The following is a 21472-nucleotide window of genomic DNA, read 5'->3' as shown; positions in this document are numbered from 1 at the left end:
ATAAAGAAGAGGATCGGGGCTGCTCAGAGCACAGAGCAGGTAAGTATAGACCTGTTTGTTATTTTAGAAAAAAAAAACCTGAAGCTTTTGTGTTTATCTACACATGTGCTTCTGGCATATTTCCCAAAAGTGGAAATTTTTAATTTGGGTAATACATTAAACCCGTTTTTGTAGGTAAATGTTGATGCAAAGAAGGCACAGGCGCATAAAGCAATTCACTTACATGGCAGGCTGTACGCAGCAAGTGCGGCTACCAGGAGCTGGACAGCACCAAAAGATTTATGCTAGATATACAAAATACCTATATCTCTGTTTGTGCATCAACTTTAGGGCTGGTTCACACCAGATGCAGTCCGGTGCTTTTTTTTTTTTTTTTCTTGCTTTTTTTCTGCATCAAAAATGCATGTGTATTCCAATGGCCCTTGTTCACAACAGTGCAGTCAGACCCAGCGTGTTCTGGTGCAGAAAAAAAGTAAAACCTTTTTTTTTCTGCACAGAACTGTACTGGAACACAGCAAAATGCATCAAAAATACGCCGTGTGAACTGCAAGCAAAAAACTTATTGGGAATGCTTTTTGTGGTGTGAACTGGCTTTTTTTTTTTTTTTAACTTTCTCTGGATCAGCGGTATGTTTATGTTTCCATGGTTGACGGTTTTTAATGGACATGAAGCTTCCAGCATCTGATCTCTGGAGTGTGCAACCCCAGTATACCTCACATCTGCAATGGTGGTAGGTGGTCATGGGCCGTATGACCTACTACTCAGTTTCTACAGATTTCCACGTCCTGTTTCTTCCTCAGGAAAATTATGAAATTTAGGAAATTTCTGTTCCCATCATGTTCTAACGGGACACAAGCAGAAAAAAAACATACAGGGTTTTAACCCTTGCATGATCTAGTGAAAAAAAAAAAAAAGTGTTGGCTGTGCAAACACACACATGCCATTTGCACATAGAAGCCTTAGGTTGACATGCTATGTTAAGCAATCTATTCTAAATGAATGGGCTGCAAATTCTATAACCCACAAAAAGTAGTGTTCTGGTGCCTTGGGGTGCCATTCAGAATCAATGACAAGCATACACCAATGCTAGTACGGTAATAACATGTACTTTACCATGTATTACCACAACACGCATGTGTGAAATGGACCCTTAACACAAAACACCCTAACTCCGCGATTTGAAGCGGTGTCTACATACTTTTGACCATATTATGTGATGGTCAGGTGTCCATAAACTTTGTATTAAATATGAAGACCTGCTTAATCTATTAAGTCAATCTGTATCTAATTAGGAAGGCCCTTGCACTGCATAGTTGTTGGTAGATCTAAAGGAGATTGTTATGTGTTGGTGAGCTTAAGATCTACCAACAGCTATGTAGCGCAGGGGCCTGTCTTATTGGATGCAATAGGTAGGTCCTCATATTACATAATTTTTGTAAATCAAAAATTGATTGTACAAAGATTGCATGGTCAGAATGTAATGTGTATGGTAACCCTTAGATGTAGAGTAGGGTTGGCACAACTAATATAGACTAATATACTATAGTCCGGTATAGCATGACATGCATGAGCAGACAGTTTTAAACAGCCAAGAAACTATGGTCATGGACTACATGTAAATGACTCCGGAAGTGTTTAGATAACAGTATTGATATGACTGATACACAGTTTTGTTCAGTAATATTATCAGTACTGATTGGAGATACTTTTTTTTTTTTTTTTTTCCTTGAACTTGCTGGCCTGACACATAATGGCTTCATAAATGTTAGTAATTGGTGAGCTATTTGTGCGTGACAACTGTGTTACTAAGAGAAGCAACAGTCCACCAAAGGTACAACTGTAATATTATTGCAACAAACTGTAATATTATTGCAACACTTAACCCTTTTGCAATGGCTGTCCTTTAAATGGGCTTTAATGTTGGAAGGCAGAGCAGCTTTCCACTCGTGTGAATGTTGTGATTGGCAGTTATAGCAGTCACACGATCATTAGACCATCCTGCTAGTTCCCAATCTGAAACCATGACCAAGAGCTATTGGCGAGGCAGCCCATTCATTGTGCTGTGAGCATGCTGTCAGCTCACAACCTAAGACTGTCATGAACCCACATAAGGTTCACATATGTGCGGGGCTGGTTTGCAGTGTGATATGCAAAAGAGTCCGTTGCAGTTGTTCAGGTGCAATTCCAGTGTGAATTGTTAAAGCCTATGACATTGGAAATCGCACCTGAACCAGGCTGAAAATTGTACCGGTCTCTTTCTTAAATTGCACTACGGTTGGCCCGCATATATGTGAACCAGCTCCATAGAAAAGGATTCTGGTTCACTTGTCATGCGAATCGGATGTGGTTCAAAAAGCATCCAATTCGTATATATGTGACCTGGGTTAAAGGATACGTTCACCTGAAGAACAAAACCCCAATATAAATAAATGCATCTTTTTGCAGGTAAAAAAAAAATGTGTATTTTTTTTTTTTCTTAGCAGGTACGATACTCTACGAGGTATCAGCAGATTGCAGGTGCAAGGTTCCTGCAGACTCTCAGCATACTGTCTGCCCATACCTCCCGTACAGGCAGGCAGTTGCTGAAGTCCAGGAAGAATCAATGAACTACGAGAGAGCTCACACAGCAGTTCACTTAAAAAATACAAGCCCTCCGATGCAGTGGCTGATGGTACTTGTAGTTTATTCATTCACAGAACTCTGTGATTGAATGATGTGTCTTTGTGGGCAGTATTTGAATTGTGACAGCAGGTGTGGGAAGAAGATCCTCCGCCTGCTGTCACAATGGGGGATCAGGTTGCAGTGCCAGCAGGTGCTTTAGTAACATGTTACACCCTGAACATGTTACTAAAAGAGCATTATTTATCATTTTAAAACCCACTTTTCCTGCTATCACATACAGTGAGTATATAAAAGAATCCCCCCACCCTTTAAAATAATCACATTTCTTTCCTTGGAGCCTGCCATGAAGACAGACAGTTTTTGTTTTATCCAGATGTATTTTTATAAAAATGAAACAGAATTACTGAGTTGGGAAAAGGATCAGCCCCTTGTGTCAGTATTTTGTTGAGCCACTTTTTGCTTTAATTACAGCCTTTAGTCTGTTGGGAATTGTCTGTACTAACTTTGCACATCTAGGCTTTACAATATTTGCCCACTTTTCTTTGCAGAACTGCTCAAGCTCAGGTAAATTTGATGGTAACCATTTGTAGACTGCAGTCTTCAAGTAATTCCATAGATTTTCAATGGGGTTTACGTCTGGGCTCTGACTAGGCCATGCAAAGGTATTCACCTTGTTCTTCAATCACTGTGTGGTCATTATTGCTGTGTGCTTTGGGTCATTGTCACAAATTTGACTGTATTTTGCCCCATCCATTTTTCCTTCTATCCTGACAAGTGCTCCATTTTAGTTTCATTTGACCATAACACCTTTTTTCATGTGGCCTCAGAAAATTCAAGGTGCATTTTCTTGAGAAGTGGATTTTTTCTTGCAACATAATTTGTGATATTTTCACATGTACACAATGACCACGGTTTGTCATAAATTCTTGCATCTTCTTTAGAGTTGTTCTAGGCCTCTTGGTAACCTCTCTGACCAATTCCCTCCTGGCTCTTTCATCCAGTTTGGAGTGACATCCTGATCCAGGGAGGTTCTGTGTTGTATCAAATACCTTCACTATGCTTCTAGACATTGATAAAGCCTTTGAAATTGATTTGTATCCATCTCCTGACGTGTGCCTGTCCGCAACCTTATCCTGGAGATCTCTTGACAGTGTCTAGCCAACCATAGTTGATTGTTTGCTTCGGTTGCACTATCGGGGACTAAAATGCTCCAGGAAAGCTCTTTACATGCTGAGCTAATCAAAATGACCAGAGCTGAACATAGTTGAAAGTCAAATGGCTTTGTGTGCCATTGAGAAGATGATTAGCTACACCTGATTGAGCTTACAAGTCATTTTTAGGAGGGGGTGACCACTCACTGATTCTGTTTTTGATTTTTTTTTTTTTCTGACGTGTTGGTGTTATATCTTTCACTTGGACGTTATAAGTTGCACTGAGTAAATACAGCTGGATAAAACAAAAATGTGTCTGTTTTCATGACAAACAGAATATGATTATTTTAAGGGGGGTATTCTTTTCTATACCCACTGTATATGTGTTACATGGCCTGAAAGTGGTACTCTAGCCAATAAAAAAAAAATAAATAAATAAAATGAAAATTACATATACATACATAGATTGCCAAAAGTATTGGGAAGCCTGCCTGTACATGCACGTGAACTTTAATGGCATCCCAGTCTTAGTTCGTAGGGTTCAATATTGAGTTGGCCCACCCTTTGCAGCTATAACAGCTTCAACTCTCCAGGGAAGGCTGTCCACAAGGTTAGGAGTGCGTCTATGGGAATGTTTGACCATTCTTCCAGAAGAGCATTTGTGAGGTCAGATACTAATGCTGGACGAGAAGGCCTGGCTCGCAGTCTCCACTTTAATTAATCCCAAAGGTGTTCTATCGGGTTGAGGTCAGTTCCTACACCTCAAACACGCTCATCCATGTCTTTATTGACCTTGCTCAGACATGTTGGAAGGGGCCATCCCCAAGCTGTTCCCACAAAGTTGGGATCATGAAATTGTCTAAAATGTCCTGGTATGCTGACACCTTAAGAGTTTCCTTCTCTGGAACTCAGGGGCCAAACCCGACCCTGAAAAACAACTCCACACGATAACCCCCCCCTCCACCAAACTTTACAATTGGCACAATACAGTCAGGCAAGTACCGTTCTCCTGGCAACCGCCAAACCCAGACACATCCATCGGATTGCCAGACAGAAGTGTTATTTGTCACTCCAGAAAACACGTCTCTACTGCTCTAGAGTCCAGTGGCGGCGTGCTTTACACCATGGCATTCAGCACTTTGCATTGCACTTGGGGATGTAAGGCTTGGATGCAGCTGCTCGGCCATGGAAACCCATTCCATGAAGCTCTCTACACACTGTTGTACTAGTCTGAAGGCCACATGAAGTTTGGAGGTTTTTAGCTATTTACTCTGCAGACAGTTGGTGACTTCTGTGCTCTTCAGCATGCGCTGACCCTGCTCTGTTACGCCGGCCGGCTTTTGCTGTGCGTTTGCAGAGTGGTAACACCATTCAAACTTCATTATAGGTGTTTGTAGGGCATTTTTAACGCCTGGCAAACGCCTAGCAACCGCCGCTGAACTGCGCATGCGGCGTTTGCCGAGCGTTAACGCTTGGCAAACGCCGGACCAACGCCAAACGCTATAGGGGCATTTGGCAAGAGTTGGTAAAACAGTCGAATGTGTCAACGAGCCCTTAGATTTGAAACCAGCACAGCCGTGTGGGGCTCAACTCACCTGGCCGCATCACTCATCCACAGTATTCTGTGATTGAGTGCCTACAAGTCCTGACATCTTTAGCGGCTGTGGGCTTGTAGTTTTCAATGAACTACCACGGCACTGTGGTAGTTCATTGAAGCTTCCTGTCAGAATATCTGCTTGCTTGTACATCCTGTACGGCAAGCAGATATTCTGACAGGTCTGCAGGAGACCTGCATGGCATCAGCGATCTACTGATCACTGCACTGGTGCAATGCTTTCCAGGCTCCTTTTTTTTTTTTTTTTACCTGCAAAAAAATGTGCATTTATAATTTTTGTCCAAAAGGTGAACTTATCTTTTTAAAAAGAAAATTAAAATTGAAAGAAGAACTAAATCTTTCCTCCCATCGCTCCCTCACTGGTGCTCACATTTTTACTCGGCTTTCTTCTGGGTTCAGGTTCTTTCCTTAGTAATATTGTGTCACAAGAATAAATTGATTTTCTTTGTATTCAGAAGTAAAGCACACTAATCACAGAACACACCAATAAGGGAAATCCTTGTGTTACTGATGTTTATGAAGCGCTAGTTGGCTTGTTGACAGATTTCAGATTTTTTTATTGATCATCACTTAGTTTCTCATATTGTTGCACTACAGCTCTCAGCTTTGGATTATTGTGATTTCTCTATTGATTGTCATTTTTTTTCTCTAACCTTGATATTTTAGTCAGAAACTCAACTCTACGTAAACCGACTGGACTCTGTTGAATCAGTTCTGCCATATGAGTATGACAGGTAAGTAGCAAGACTCTCCTACACAGCACTAACTTATAGTAGAAGTTATAGGCCCTTTTCACACAGACACTTCGACCAGGTTTGCCTCTCATTTTTTTCACAGGCAGACCAGATCAGATGGTCCATTCACCCCTATGGACAGGCAGGTGTAAACAGACTATTGGCATTTTTACACCCATTTACCTTCAGGTCCAGTCTGGTCCGTTAAGAAAAAAAGAACGGAGGATCCATCCTGTTTTGTTTAGGCAGATCGGATTGGAGGGTAGTCGGCTGTAAACAGACAGCAGAGTCCATTTACACCTGGCCACTCCTAGTACAGAGCGGGCTTTGTCAGTGTCTGTTCCACTTTAACAGAGTGTCATCTGCCTGCTCTGCTCTGATCAGCAGGAGATCTGTGAGCTGATCCCATGCTGATCGGGAGAGAGTCTGCCCTGTCTGACAGGACCTTACTGTCCCTATATGTGTGTGTGTGTTAGTACATTCTACTTGTTCTATATTCACAAAAGAAGCTATTTTTTGTGTTTTGAAGCAGCCCTATCTTTTTTTTTAATTTTTTTTTGTTTTGGTTTTGTTTTTTTGTCAGTAAATTCTGCTTGTGGCAGGGGCGGACTGACCATTTGGAAACTCGGGCACTGCCCGAGGTCAGTAGGGGCCCCATGAGATGCCCCTGGTACCTTTTTCATAGGCTTTTTTGAGTTTGGACAAGGACACAGGGGCCCCATGATCCCCCTATTCCCCGGGGGCCCCATGAGTTGTCAGTCCGCCCCTGGCTTGTGGCCCAACTAAAAACATTGAATCTTCTCATGTCTTTTTGTTTTGCCGGTGCTGAAAAACATAGTAAAATCTGTTCTCTGTGGTTATAAAGTGAACCTATGACATAGTCAGCACATATTTTAAAGTGGAACATTAAGTTCTAAAGGTTTTTTTTTTTTTCTCCCTAAAATAAAAACGTTATACTTGCCTGCTCTGTGCAATGATGTTGCACGGAGTGGCCCTTTACTTCCTCCTCTGGGGCCCCTCACCGGTGCTGTTAGCTTCTCTGAGTGCCCTCTTAGCAAGCTAAGCTGTGTGCTGAGGAGGCATTCATGCAGGTGAACTCCGAGCTGAACCGTGTGTATCTGTAGACACACACAGCTCTGCTTCTCTGTGCAAAATCAACACACCCAGCAGGCAAGTATGACATGTTTGTTATTAAAGAATTATTCCAATATTCACAATCACTTTAAGGGGTCTGTGCAGGCTCTGAACCCAGGGAAACTGGAGGCTGATGGACTGGAAGTAATATAAGGCATTATAGTTACATTTAAAGTATATTTAAAAATTATTATATTCATGCAAAAAAGTCTCAGCCTTTAGTACTACTTTTAATATAAAAATATTTATTCCCCCCATCCTTCACGTACAAATATTTGGTTTTGCACTATAAATGGCTAATTGTTTTTAACCCCATCATGACAGGTGATATAAAAATCATACATGCTGCTACTACATGTCTTAGTGACAGCAGGCACAGGTAGCTTGTATCAATGGGAGTCTGTTGCATAATATTATATTACAGTCCTGTCTGAAAATCTGCATGTGTTTTTAGGTCTTTTTTTAATTTGTTTTCTTTAAACATTTTGATCTCTGAATCTAATATGTACCATATTCAACCTCTACAAGTGTGTATATATAGCTCGTCTGTTATTCTGATTGTGGATTAGATATTTTGTTCGCTATCAATATACAGTGCCTTGAAAATGTATTCATACCGCCTGGAAATTTTCCACATTTTGTCATGTTACAACCAAAAACGTAAATGTATTTTATTGGGATTTTATTTTATAGACCAACACAAAGTGGCACATAATTGTGAAGTGGAAGGAAAATTAAAAATGGTTTTCAACATTTTTTTACAAATAAATATCTGGTGAGTGTGGCGTTCATTTGTATTCAGCCCCCTTTACTCTGATACCTCTATCTAAAATCTAGTGGAACCAATTGTCTTCAGAAGTCACCTAATTAGTAAATAGAGTCCACCTGCGTGTAATTTTATCTCATTATAAATACAGCTGTTCTGTGAAGCCCTCAGAGGTCTGTTAGAGAACATTAGTGAACAAACAGCATCACGAAGGCTAATGAACACACCAAACAGGTCAGGGATAAAGTTGTGTAGAAGTTTTAAGCAGGGTTAGGTTATGAAAAAAAATATCCCAAGCTTTGAACATCTCACGGAAGAAATGTTCAAGCCATCATCTGAAAATGAAGAGTATGGCGCAACTGCAAAACTACCAAGACATGGCCGTTTACCTAAACGGACAGGCTGGGCAAGGAGAGCATTAATTAGATTAATTAGAGAAGCAGCCAAGCAGTCCATGGTAACTCTGGAGGAGCTGCAGAGATCCACAGCTCAAGTGGGAGAATCTGTCCACAGGACAACTATTAGTCGTGCACTCCACAAATCTGGCTTTTATGGAACTGTGGCAAGAAGAAAGCCATAAGAAGGCTCGTTTGTGAGAATCCATGTGGGGGACAAGGCAAACGTGGAAGACAGTGCTTTGGTCAGATGAGACCAAAATTGAACTTTTGAGCCTAAAAGTAAAACGCTATGTGTGGTGGAAAATTAACACTGCACATCACCCTGAACACACCATCCCAACCGAGAAACATGGTGGTGGCAACATCATGTTGTGGAGATGCTTTTCTTCAGCAGGGACAGGGAAGCTGGTCAGAGTTGATGTGAAGATGGATGGAGCCAAATACAGGCCAATCTTAGAAGAAAACCTGTTCGAGTCTGGAAAAGAGTTGAGACTGGAGCGGAGGTTCACCTTCCAGCAGGACAACGACCCTAAACATACAGCCAGAGCTACAATGGAATGGTTTTGATCAAAGCATATTCATGTGTTAGAATGGCCCAGTCAAAGTGCAGGCCTAAATCCAATTGAGAATCTGTGGTAAGACTTAAAAATTGCTGCCCAATCTGAGCTTGAGCTATTTTGCAAAGAAGAATGGGCAAAGATTTCATTCTCTAGATGTGCAAACCTGGTAGAGACATCCCCAAAAAGACTGCAGCTAAATCGAAAGGTGGTTCTACAAAGTATTGACTCGGGGGGCTGAATACAAATGCACACCGCAAAAACATTTATCTTTTTTTCCTTCCACGTCACAACTATGTGCCACTTTGTGTTGGTCTATCACTTGAAATGCCAATAAAATACATTTACATTTTTGGTTGTAACATGACAAAATGTGGAAAATTTCAAGGTGTATGAATATACGAATAATAAGGCTGTAGCTGGTTACTTCTATATACCACTGTATATAAGTAGTCAAGAATATTTTTTTTCGAGGTTTTTATTCGATTAATTAATTAAGAAAATAATCATTAGTTGCAGCCCTAGCTGACAACACTGGTTGGAATTTCAGTACAACAAAAACCTTGTGTTGTCGTCATCTCAAAGTGGAAGTCAGGAACACTCTGGATAACTAGATAACTGACAGATTAACAATCATTTTCTGTACTTACAGCATTTTAAAGGGTAAAAACAAGGGGATATGTATATATATATTTTTTTTTTTCAGTTAGTTTTTTTGGGGTGTTTTTTTTTTTTTTTTTTTTTTTGCACTGACTTCTTTTTCTTTTTACGTAGCTTTGACTTCTGCAAGGATGAACATGAGAAACATCCTTCTGAAAACCTTGGACAAGTCCTTTTTGGAGAAAGAATTGCTTCATCGCCATATAAAGTATATATTCTTCCTTGTAATACTGTACACAGATTCTTCAGAATTGATACACTGGCAAACTAGAAGAGCGCAGCTACGGCTGCTGACTCGGGCCCCAACCAACCAATTGTTGCTGGGTCCATCCCCTTTTAGGGACCCTGATGTAAGGGGGGGTGACTTTGGGAATCCTAATGAAATGGGGACGTAAGGGAGAACTCTTGGGTCCCTGATTTAAAGAAGGGGGGGGGGGAGATCCGGGGGACCCTGATGTAAGGTTGGACTTTGGGATTCTAATGTAAGGGCAAGTGAGAAATCATTCCTGCACAGGCTGCATTTTCGGCCTTCATTTTTATAGGGGAAGGGGTTTATGTAGATGGTCTTGCCTGTGGCTCAATATAGTCCATACAGTATATATATTATATTTGCTTTAATGATTTTATTCTTAAACTTGTCCGCTTCCTTTTGTTCCCAGTTTCACTTTAACAAAAATGAAAGCTGTGCGCTGGTTTGTACAAAAGGATATGACCCAAACACTAAAACTGCTGAGCTTGATTTCATTAAAAAGGGCATCCAGCTTAACTATCAGCATCACTGGTAAGTAGAAGGATACGTCATCCATTCATTCGGCTTACTTTGTTTTACCTACAGTATATAAATGGGAAGTGGGAAGGTTCACCACTGTTTTCTCTATGTGCGGATGATGGCACTCACCTGGCTCACTGGAGTCTCAAAGCCTTAGAAATGGCTTTGTAACCATTTCCAGACTGATACATGTCAACTACTTTGTTTTCATCTGTTTTTAAATTTCTTTAGATCGCATCATGATGTGTTGATTTTTGAGAGCTTTGCTTTGTCAGACAGCTTCTATTTAAGTGGTTTCTTGATTCAACAGGTCTGGCAGTATTCAGGCCTGAGTGTGGCAAGTGACATTTAACTCCGCTGTGGTTAATTATTCATGATTTAGCAGGAGTGAAGGGGCAATTACTTTATCACATAGGGCCAGGCAGGTTTGGGCAGCTTTTTCCCTTAAATTAAATTATCATTTAAAAACTGCATTTTGTATTTACTCGGGTTATTTTTTGTGTAAATATTAAAATTTGTTTGATCTGAATCATTTAAGGTTGGCAAATATCCCCCCAAAAAAGGTAAAGGGAAAATGCAAAAAAATAAAAGTAAAGGGGCAAATACTTATTCACAGCACCGTATTCTGTATGTATAGTATTTTTCCATATTATGACTATTAAACTGAGTGCTTTTCATATTTCTAGGATCATTGATAATATGCCTGTTACCTGGTGTTATGAAGTGGAGGATGGTCAGAAATATTGCAGTCCAGGGTTCCCTGTTGGGTGTGCTGTCACTTCAGATGGCAGAGTGAAGGATGCCTGTGTGATTAATGTAAGTTTGATACCAGCAAGTGCTTAAAGAACGCTAAGGGTACGTTAACACCAGCTGCTGTGTCAAATCGCATCGGCTGGTGTGTGTTGGGATAACAATAGTGCTGATGCTCTGATTGCATGATTTCAATAAACAAACCTTTATTGAAATGACACACAGCGAGAGCAACATTGGCCACCGCTCAGTGAAAGGCTATGGATTGACTCACACTGCTGTGTTCTGGGGAAAAAGTACTTGCTTTGCTTTTTTTTTTTTTTTTTGTCTAGGTCACACCACTGCAACACAGTGTTGTGAACCACCTAGGTGTGCTGGAATAGCCACCCAACGCGGTCCTACCTCACCTGCTGTCAATGTACCCTTAAAGTTCTGTTGTGTTTGAATGAGCTCATGTTTTAAGTTATTTTTATGTTAACCGTAACAATATAATTTCATGGGAGGTTTACATACTTACTCTTTTTTTATGCCTGTTTTTAGCAACAAATCTTTTCTGGGATACACAATTTTTTAATCAAACAAATATGTCTGGTGACTTGTGGAGAGAGAGCATACTATGAGCCAAGTCCAACAAGGTGCATTCCACTTTGTGGACTTATCTCTTTTTTACTTACATCTGACAATTTTTTGGAGCTCCTGGAGGACTGCTATCACTACACTTCTGGAACTCTGAGAGAAGAGATGCTATCTTCTCACATATGGCATCTCTGCTCGCTTTTTCACTCAGCTGCCCATTCACAGGAGCCTTTGTATTTTGTGAATAAGTTCACGTAGTACAAAGTACTCTGTGGCTGGGCAAGAGGTGGAGAGGGGCAGGCACAGCAGCTGCATGCAACTTTGTAGCTGAAAGAACTGAGAACAGAAGAGCCAGCTTTGGAGCTCTGTAAATGAAATGTAATTATAGCTATCCTCCCAGAGCTGCAGAAAACTGTCAGATGTATATAAGAGATAAGCCCAGGAAGTGGCATGCAGACTGTTTTACTTAACTCATGGTATGTCTACACATTTTACAAAGTGGTGTATTTCTGGAGTTCAGCTTTCAGTTTTTTACTGAGACATAACATATGTCATAAAAAGAAAGCATTAGTCTCAAAATCTTGTGACGAAAATCAACCTTGCTCCTCAGTCCAAGGCCCTATACAATATATTGCCAAAAGTATTGGGACACCCCTTCAAATCATTGAATCCTGGTGTTCCAATCACCTCCATGGCTACAGGTGTATAAAATTAAGCACCTAGGCATGCAGGCTGCTTCACCAAGCATTTGTGAAAGAATGGGTCGCTCTTAAGAGCTCCGTGAATTCAAGCGTGGAAATTTCCTTGCTACTAAATATTCCATGGTCAACTGTTAGTGGTATTATAACAAAGTGGAAGCAACTGGGAACAACAGCAACTCAGCCATGAAGTGGTAGGCCACGTAAAATGACAGAGCAGAGTCAGCACATGCTGAAGCTCACAGTGTGCAGAATTCGCCAAATGTCTGCAGAGTCAATAGCTAAAGACCCCCAAACTTCGTGTGGCCTTCAGATTAGCACAACAGTATATAGAGAGCTTCATGGAATGGGTTTCCATGGCTGAGCAATGCAAAGCGTCAGATGGAGTGGTGTAAAGCATGCCGCCACTGGACTCTAGAGCAGTTGAGACGTGTTCTCTGGAATGACAAATCATGCTTCTCTGTCTGGCAATCCAATGGGCATGTCTGGGTTTGGTGGTTGCCAGGAGAACGGTACTTGCCTGACTGCATTATGCCAAGTGTGAAGTGTGGTGGAGGGGGGATTATGGTGTGGAGTTGTTTTTAAGGCGTTGGGCTTGGCCCCCTAGTTCCAGTGGAGGGAACTCTTAAGGCATCACATACCAAGACAATTTGTACAATTTTATGCTCCCAACTTTGTGGGAACAGTTTGGGTATGGCCCCTTCCTGTTCCAACATGACTGCCCACCAGTGCACAAAGCAAGGTCCATAAAGACATGGATGAGTGAGTTTGGGGTGGACATGACTGGCCTGCACAGAGTCCTAACCTTCACCCGATAGAACACCTTTGGGATGAATTAGAGTGGAGACTGCTAGCCAGGCCTTCTTGTCCCACATTAGTGCCTGACCTCACAAATGCCCTTCTGGAAGAATGGTCAAACATTCCCAATGACACACTCCTAAACCTTGTGGACAGCCTTCCCAGAAGAGTTGAAGCTGTTATAGCTGCAAAGGGTGGGCCAACTCAATATTGAACCCTACGGACCAAGACTGGGATGCCATTAAAGTTCATGTGTGTGTAAAGACAGGCATCCCAATACTTTTGGCAATATATACTGTGTACTGTTTCAAGAGAATAACTACTTAGCTGAAGAAGTTCATTTTCAGGGAAATAACAGTTTTGATAAGATGCTTCTGAAACTAGTACTGTATTTTGATTCGCAAAAGATTTCCTTTAGGGGGGCATACTATTAGTTAATCAAGTGTTATTTACAGGTTAGCAATGGGCTGTCAGGCAATAGCTTTAATTAAAATTGAATGCCACTTGAGATTTCCCTTAAAAACGTCCCTCAAGGTTAATCAGTCAAAGCATGTAACAAAGTGTCCCTGGTGTGTAATTCTTAATTAAGCTAATGACAACCTCCATTTATTGACAATAGTATTATCAGCATACATTAGCTTAGCACTTCTGATATTGGGTGAAAACATACTATATTCCAGAATTCCACCTAATGCTGCAACAATAGCAATTGTAAAACCTGTTCTCTTACAGACCAATTATGTTTATTTAACACTTTTTGTACATGTCATTCCAGACCGAGTTTAACAAGAAAGACACGTTTTACCTCTTCAATCATGTTGATATAACCATTACATATCACAGTGGTAGAGAGGAAAACTGGGATGGAGGAAGACTTGTTGCTGCAAGGCTTGAACCAAAAAGGTGATTCATTTCCTATGCCTGTTACCCTTGAGACTGCCTTGTAACCCGTAAACAAAATACATGTATAATTGTCTTCTGTTTAGTTGTTTACCCACTGCTCAAAGTACATATAGGTCAATTTTAAGTGATTAATGTAGGCTCACATTTGCCGCAGCAGCCATGAGCTAGGTTCCTGTTTTTCAGACAGTGATTAGTTTTCCTGTACAAGTGATCAGGGTGCTAAGAATGCTTGACATGTTTGGTATCTATTTACCCACTCACATTTTATATTTTACCAAGCCATAGGGAACTATATTGTGTTTTTGTGTGCATTAAAATTTATTTTTATAATGGAAATTTTTATTGATTTTACATGAGAAAAAGCAAAAAAGGTTGTGCAACTTGTACAAACAAGATTTAACAAATTACTAATCCATACTATAAAGTATTTCCATGCCATAAAACACCAGATAATCCTATGTGTCATGAACTGTCTTTACATCTTGGATTAAAATTAATTTGCACAAATATTGTGTAACACAAAAAAATCCTTCTGTAGGATCTCTGCTTCTAGAATTTTTTTTTGTGGTGGTGGGGTTAAATAGTTTTCTAGTCAAAAAAATCAGATTTTAGCATGTGTGTGCAAAAATTAAATTGTTGTGTTACCTATGGGGTCAGTTCACTAAGAAACAGGGTGGATTTGATTTAAATCAAACTGATTTAAATCACTAGTCAGTAAGGCTTGATTTAAATCATAGTTTTCTACATAAAGACTAATTCTTGCTGGTACAACTTTAATATGCAAGTAGATGAAGATTTTTAGAATAACAACTTTTCATATTAGTTTTTTTTATCCCCAGTTTAATAGGTTAATCATTCATATTTGGACAACTTTTCTGTTGTACTTAGGAAGGAAAAAAATAATCATTACCTTAATAATAACAATTTAAATAGATTTAGTCAACTGAAACAATAACATTCCAGCATATGTTATTTGCTTAAACAAACATCCATGTTTAACTAATTTGGCTAAACAAAATATATATATTTTAAGAAACTTAGACTGTCAGCCCCTTCCTCCTCACACTTAGTTTCACTTTCTTCTTGTGCAGATCTATTCCACTCCAAACAATCAGAAAAATATTGTTTCTATTCTGTTCACTGAACTTCTTGAAACTTAGCACTGAAGGGTTTGATTCTGTATTCATTGATTTGTAGAAGTTAGGATTAAGGTCTTTTTCTTAACTCTGTTCATGTTATAACATTTTTGCTGTGAAGAGGCATGTGATCTCCACTGAGTCAAATTCAGTTTTGAGAACTGCAAAAGTAAACCAAGCATCTGTGATAATATCTTGTAGGCAGAGAAACTGCCCAATAATCTTACAAAAACCTCTGGAAGAGCATGACATTGTGAATGGATTCATGGAATTTATTTACCAAAAAAATTAAACATATACAGCCTTATTCTACATAATTAAAAAACTAATCTTTATTTCATGATGGAATAACCTTTGGATGGTAATATATTTTCCTCAAAAAGCATTTTATTTAAAAAAATCCGATTTAAATAAAAATCCAATTTAAATAAAAAAAATCCGATTTTTTTTTTTTTTTTTTTTTTTTTTTTTTTTTTTTTATTTTGTAAAAAAAATCATTGATTGTTATCCACCCTGCTAAGAGATAAGTACTGCATGAATGTTCGAGTTAAAATAACTCATGCGATATTTATTTCAAAAGTAGTCAATTCACTAAAAAAACATGTGTTCTTTACCAAATACATTAAATATTTATGTTTTGCATTTTTTAGCACTTAAATTTTGCATTGTATTTGGTGTTTTTTCACAATTCTTTTTTTTTTATGCAGGTTAACATTGCGCCAGCATGCACACAGCAATGTTGTGAAACTATGAAAACATTGTAGCGTGCTTTCATTTACAAAATGATCTCCCTCTGATGAAATGTTACAATTTATTTTCATTCTTGAGCTCAGAGGAGAGCATTTTTACTCTGATACATTGTGTACTTTTCACTTTCTGGCCAGTGCAGAGTTCCTCTAATTGTTATTTTGTATATTTCTAAAATACCCCCAGCAAACACCTGGTAATATAAAGGAATGTGTGTGTTTTTTAATGAATTGACTTTAATGATTTATCTCGTGTTTTTTTTTTTTTTTTTGTGGTATTTCACTATTTTAACAAATGTGCGGTGTTTACCTCACATTCAATATTTTACTTTGATGAATTGATTCTTTTATTATCTCATGCGATAATTTATGCAAATGAATCACGTGACCCTGTTATTGCATGCGGTAACCTTTTAGTGAATTGACCCCCAAAGTGGTTAAAAGATAAAATAATCAGCATGAAGTTTGAAACTCAGGCTGACTTCCAAAGCATACTACAAAGAAAGCAATCTTACATGTTTCAGAAGTATTCTTTGCACCATTCTATACTTTTTTTTTTTTTTTTTTTTTTTTGTAATTCATTAATTGGGCTGTTGATCCAAGAAATCATGTGACTGTTTAGCATCTTGACTCTGTTGCATTTGCAGTTTGGTAGGGTCTTATTTTACAAGACCAATAGACTAATTAAGAAGGATATATTTGTGTTGTATGATCGGCTGCCACACTGCACACTGGCACTTTTCCATGAATACAAGACATTCTCTGATTGGATGTGGTGGAGATGAGCAGTAGTGATGTCTTGATTTCCACTTCATCCTGTGTGTATTCATTGAAAAAAAAATTACAAGCCATTCTATGAATAGTGGTGGTACCGAGAGAATGAATCGCTCTGGTCAGTTTGCAGTAGGGCAGCCTCCTGCATAGAACTTGAGCAGGGCCCAGAACATTACTGCTATCACTGTAGTAGCATTCACTACTGTAGTGATTGTCAGCTTCCTCAGTTGTCCATCATATGAATAATGTATACTTACATTGTGTGAAGCTGGACTAGATTTGTATTTATCAGAGGGACATGTTCCATTAGGGCTCCTTTAATATAAAGATTGTCTGCCTGTTAGAGGATGGCTTTTAAGGATCTCCTTGCTATGAAATATTAATCATTTTACTTTTTTTAACATTTTGTTTTATATGAAGCAGACCTAAATATGCAATCTTACTTTTAAAATTTTTATGGCTTTCACCATGTTATAAAGGTACTGCAAGCTTTTGATCAAATTTAACCTACAGTACTTTACATGGGATCCTTTGCACAATCACTGGAAAGAGATCTGAGTTTTGTCACTCAAATGGGTGGGTAGCAGGGGCGGACTGACCATTTGGAAACTCGGGCACTGCCCGGGGTCAGTAGGGGGCCCCATGAGATGCCCCTGGTACCTTTTTCATAGGCTTTTTTGAGTTTGGGCAAGGACACAGAGGCCCCATGATCCCCTATTGCCCAGGGGCCCCATGAGTTGTCAGTCCGCCCCTGGTGGGTAGCATTGCCAGTTGGGTAATTTCTGTTGCTTTTTTTTCTTGTTAGTTATAAACACACCAATGTAAATGACTTAAAATGTGAGGGTCATCCAATGGAGATCCCCAAAGACCTAACTGGCCACCTGGAGGTTATCTACACATACTCTGTGACTTTTCAAGTAAGTGTTTGTAAGTTATAAGTTTTCTTTTGAAGAATGTTGTCACAACTTGATATACTGAATTAAAAATAATCTGTGTTTTAAAATATTTATTTGCCTATTGTATTTAGCACTATACTGATTTGATTTCTTTTAGTCATGTAAAGATCAAGTATTGTTTATGTAGATTTACTATAAGATAAGTTCTGTGTGCTGTGAAGCTTCTTTGGCTTCTGTACTAAAATGAGACTCTGGTTTTATTAGAAGATTTCTATATAGTTAATTTGAAAAGTTATGCAATTAGTTTATCAACTTGCATATTAAAAATAAAAGCTGGCCATGCATTCAAATAGACTATAGGTGGCCTCTAAAGTAGAACTATAGGCAAAAATATTTTTTTCATTTTGGATAGAGTAAGAGAGGGTTACAACCCCTGTCAGATTTTTTTTTTTTTTGCCATCTGCTTCCCATCGTGGAGATTTCCCTTCACTTAATGTCCCACAAGCAAACAGGAAATTAGAGGAAATCCTTGCAAATTGAAGGGAATTCCTTGGGGACCCCCAGGTCACCTGAACTAGTGTCTCCATTGGAAGGTTTCCCCTCTATTACTTTTCTGGAGACAACCCACAATTTGAGGTTTTCTTTTTATTTTCACCCTCTGTTAGTCCTGTTTACCATTATCGTTATCATTGAAAGTGAATCTCTTTAACAGGGGACAGACAACAATAAAAACTGACAGATGTCAATGCTTCTCCACTCTGTCCAAAACTAAAAAAAAAAAAGTTTTGCCCTTTTAGATATACTTTAACAGTTGCAATACCCTTTCGGTAAGAGCATGCTGCTTCAGGCTCCCTTACCTGTAGACCTAGACTGTTTGTCATGTGAAATCTATTGAAAGGGGGTCAAGGGTTCTCCTTTGACATGGAGCAGGTGACCATGTGCCAAGACCTTCAGGCATTATATCCTGTAGATGGAGCCTGATGAAGCATTTTCTACAGAAAAGGCAAGTATGTCTCTTTATCCAAATAATTAAAATTGGTTATCCATAAATGTATGTTTAAAGCTGAAATCTGCTCTGTTATTGTCTAATGCAAGCCATGCATATTCCCATATGAGTGCAATGGTTTCTCTAACGAGCATAAGGTGAAAGCTTCCTCAGTGCCCAGGATAATGGACAGTACAGGTCAAACTAATTTTTTTGGGAGGTGCAAAAGGTATGTGTTTTATTGGAAGCATATGTATTTTGGACCATTCAGCTTTGTACATTTTCAGTTGGAAGTAGTGGTGTAGTAAAGGGGGGGGGGACTTGTGGAATACTTGGGCCCACAGCAACTTACCCATGTGATTACCGGTTTGTATATGTCCTAAAGCCTACTACTGGCTTCTGTATTTCAAGGGCGCTCAAGAACACAGACAATACAAAAAAAACCTTTTGGTTTTGCTTGGACATGACTTGCTGCTTATCCTACCTGCATGTGTGTATGCTAACAATTTACATCCTCAAAGCTGCTGCTTATTTGTCTGCTGTGCTAGTAAAATGATCATCATCCTTACAGTACCATTTTAATATATAAGATCTTCATTCTTTAGGAAAATAATATCAATAAATGGGCATCTCGTTGGGATTACATACTGGAGTCCATGCCACACACAAACATTCAGTGGTTCAGGTAAGACCCGGTAACAACTCCTCATTGATTGTACCTGAAGAGTAATATATTCCTTTATTTCTGACTTGATGAGTACGAATATGTGCATGGACCTAGCTAAACAATTTAACAAAAAAAGAAATCTGACTGATGCCTGGTCAGCATAAGAAAAAGCAGGATGAATGCACATAATCCAATAGCTTGTGTAGTTTAATACTGCTGCATGAATCCCTGTGCTTGGGTGTGGGCTTTGCAAAGCCATATGCAAATATGACTAAAGCTGGCCATAGATGGATCAAAATTCCGCTAGTTCAGCAGGGAATGGCCACATTTTGATCCATCTGTGGCCTTTTCTGTTCATGAGAATTTGATCTAACAATCAACTTCTCATGAACGGGCTTCTTGGCAAATTTTTCTTTGATCAGTGCATGCAGCCAATCGATTATGGTGCTGATCAGTGTATTCTGATAGGGGTGGAGATCCACTGTCAGAATACAATACGTTGACACAGCGGGGATTATTCATCCACTTCAAAACTCAAATGCCTGGATGGGGAAATCTGTTCAGTTTTTTTTTTTTTTTTCCAATTTTTATTTATGGACTTCTGGCTGAAAGAAAAAAACTTTACCCTTAACAGCTTGATTAAATTGTATGTTCTTTAGCAAGGAGCATACATTCCACATTAAAAATTATGCTACCAAAAATAGTGTGTGCTTTAAATTGCCTCCAGCATTGTTCCTGTTTCCTCTTGATGGAGGCTACCATTTTGCTGAGTCCCTGAATGACAGCAAATTGGCCTCTACAAAATTCGATACAGTTCCTAAAAATAGAGAGCAGCTGAGCATGTGCAGAGCAAGGTGAGAGCGTGATACTGGATTTTACACAGTATAGGCACTTATTTTTAATGTTTTTTATATAGCTATACCTGCAAAAGGGGCCAGCCTGAAGTGATCTAGCAGGACTTCATTTACAAAGTTCCACTTTAATTTTAGTGAACATCAGTGTGGTTCAGACCCAGAATCATGATGCAACCAACACACACACAGGTTTGACTGTATTTTCACTTCTGTAAACAAACCAGCAAGGGAATTACAGAAAATCTAGTTTGCTCATGTATAAATAAATAAAAAAAGTTGTGTACTCATGCAGTTGTTCTCACGATGACTGAAACTGAAGGTCTTGAAGCCCTTTACATTGCTGGCCTGTTCCCCAAATTCATGATATTTGCAGAATATTTTGTCATGCTATTGAATTGTTTCTGAAAATAATGTTTTTACAGTACCAAGCAAGTCTGCAAATGTCTTTTTTGCTGTCCGCTAAGAACTGTATTGGCGGCAAGAGTTTAACATCCCTCTTTTTCTTGAAACCCAATTCCTGCAATTTTTTTTTTCTTTCTTGGCACCTTATTTTCATATTTCATTCCACAGAGGTTTTAAACTTTCCCCACAACTAAATAAAATTAGGTTTGCCACAGGACTATGTGCTATTATGGCTATTGGAGGTAAGCAGATCAGGTAATTACAGAAAATTTCCCAAGTAGATGTGTAGGCAGTTGTTGCTCCTGTTATGATGATGTATTCATTTTAATTTAAAAGGATTATACATTATATCAGATTTTTGCTGAATAATCAATGTCCATTGATTACCCGTATTGTTGGCATTTTACAGTGTTCAGTAAAGAGCTTGCTTTTTGTCTTTCAGTATAATGAACTCCCTGGTAATAGTCCTCTTCCTTTCTGGGATGGTAGCTATGATCATGCTGCGTACTCTTCATAAGGACATAGCCAGATATAACCAGATAGATTCTTCTGTGAGTATTCTACATGAGTCTTCACTTTTTACGCATTGAAACCATACGGATATTCATTTTGGGTTAATGTTTTATCTATAAGGGTTAATAAGGCTTACATTTCATTTGGACCGTGTATTTTATTTGTTTTAAACTCATTTGTGCGCATTATAATTTTTTTTTTTAGCAAGCATTTTTTTTTTTTTTTTTTGCAGTGTAGTTGAAAACTGTACATTTGTTTTGTGTAGTTGCATATGTAATTTACCCTGTAAAGCATGTGCATGTTTTTATATGTTCATTTCCCTTTCATACGTGACATGCAGAAAATCAGGGCTTGACAAATTTGCTTTG

The 21472-nt window shown here is 38.9% G+C and overlaps 1 protein-coding gene across 1 annotated transcript in view; it reads left to right on the top strand.

Moving 5' to 3' along the window:
* Positions 1-21472, top strand: part of LOC149456535 (transmembrane 9 superfamily member 2-like) — a 64157-nt gene that overhangs the window by 5483 nt on the left and 37202 nt on the right. The window contains exons 2-9 of the mRNA XM_089684988.1: positions 6055-6122; positions 9752-9845; positions 10297-10418; positions 11093-11222; positions 14004-14131; positions 17593-17704; positions 19274-19353; positions 21034-21142. Of these exons, the coding sequence (XP_089541114.1) occupies positions 6055-6122; positions 9752-9845; positions 10297-10418; positions 11093-11222; positions 14004-14131; positions 17593-17704; positions 19274-19353; positions 21034-21142 (843 nt within the window). The remainder of the gene's footprint in view (positions 1-6054; positions 6123-9751; positions 9846-10296; positions 10419-11092; positions 11223-14003; positions 14132-17592; positions 17705-19273; positions 19354-21033; positions 21143-21472) is intronic.

This window comes from Staurois parvus, unplaced genomic scaffold, assembly GCF_062004578.1.
Source record: "Staurois parvus isolate SC_StPar_1 unplaced genomic scaffold, SC_StPar_1.0 ptg000361l, whole genome shotgun sequence".
In the NCBI taxonomy this organism is placed as follows: Eukaryota; Metazoa; Chordata; class Amphibia; order Anura; family Ranidae; genus Staurois; species Staurois parvus.
Note: the sequence above shows the minus strand (reverse complement) of the source record. Positions and strands in the feature narration are given on the sequence as shown.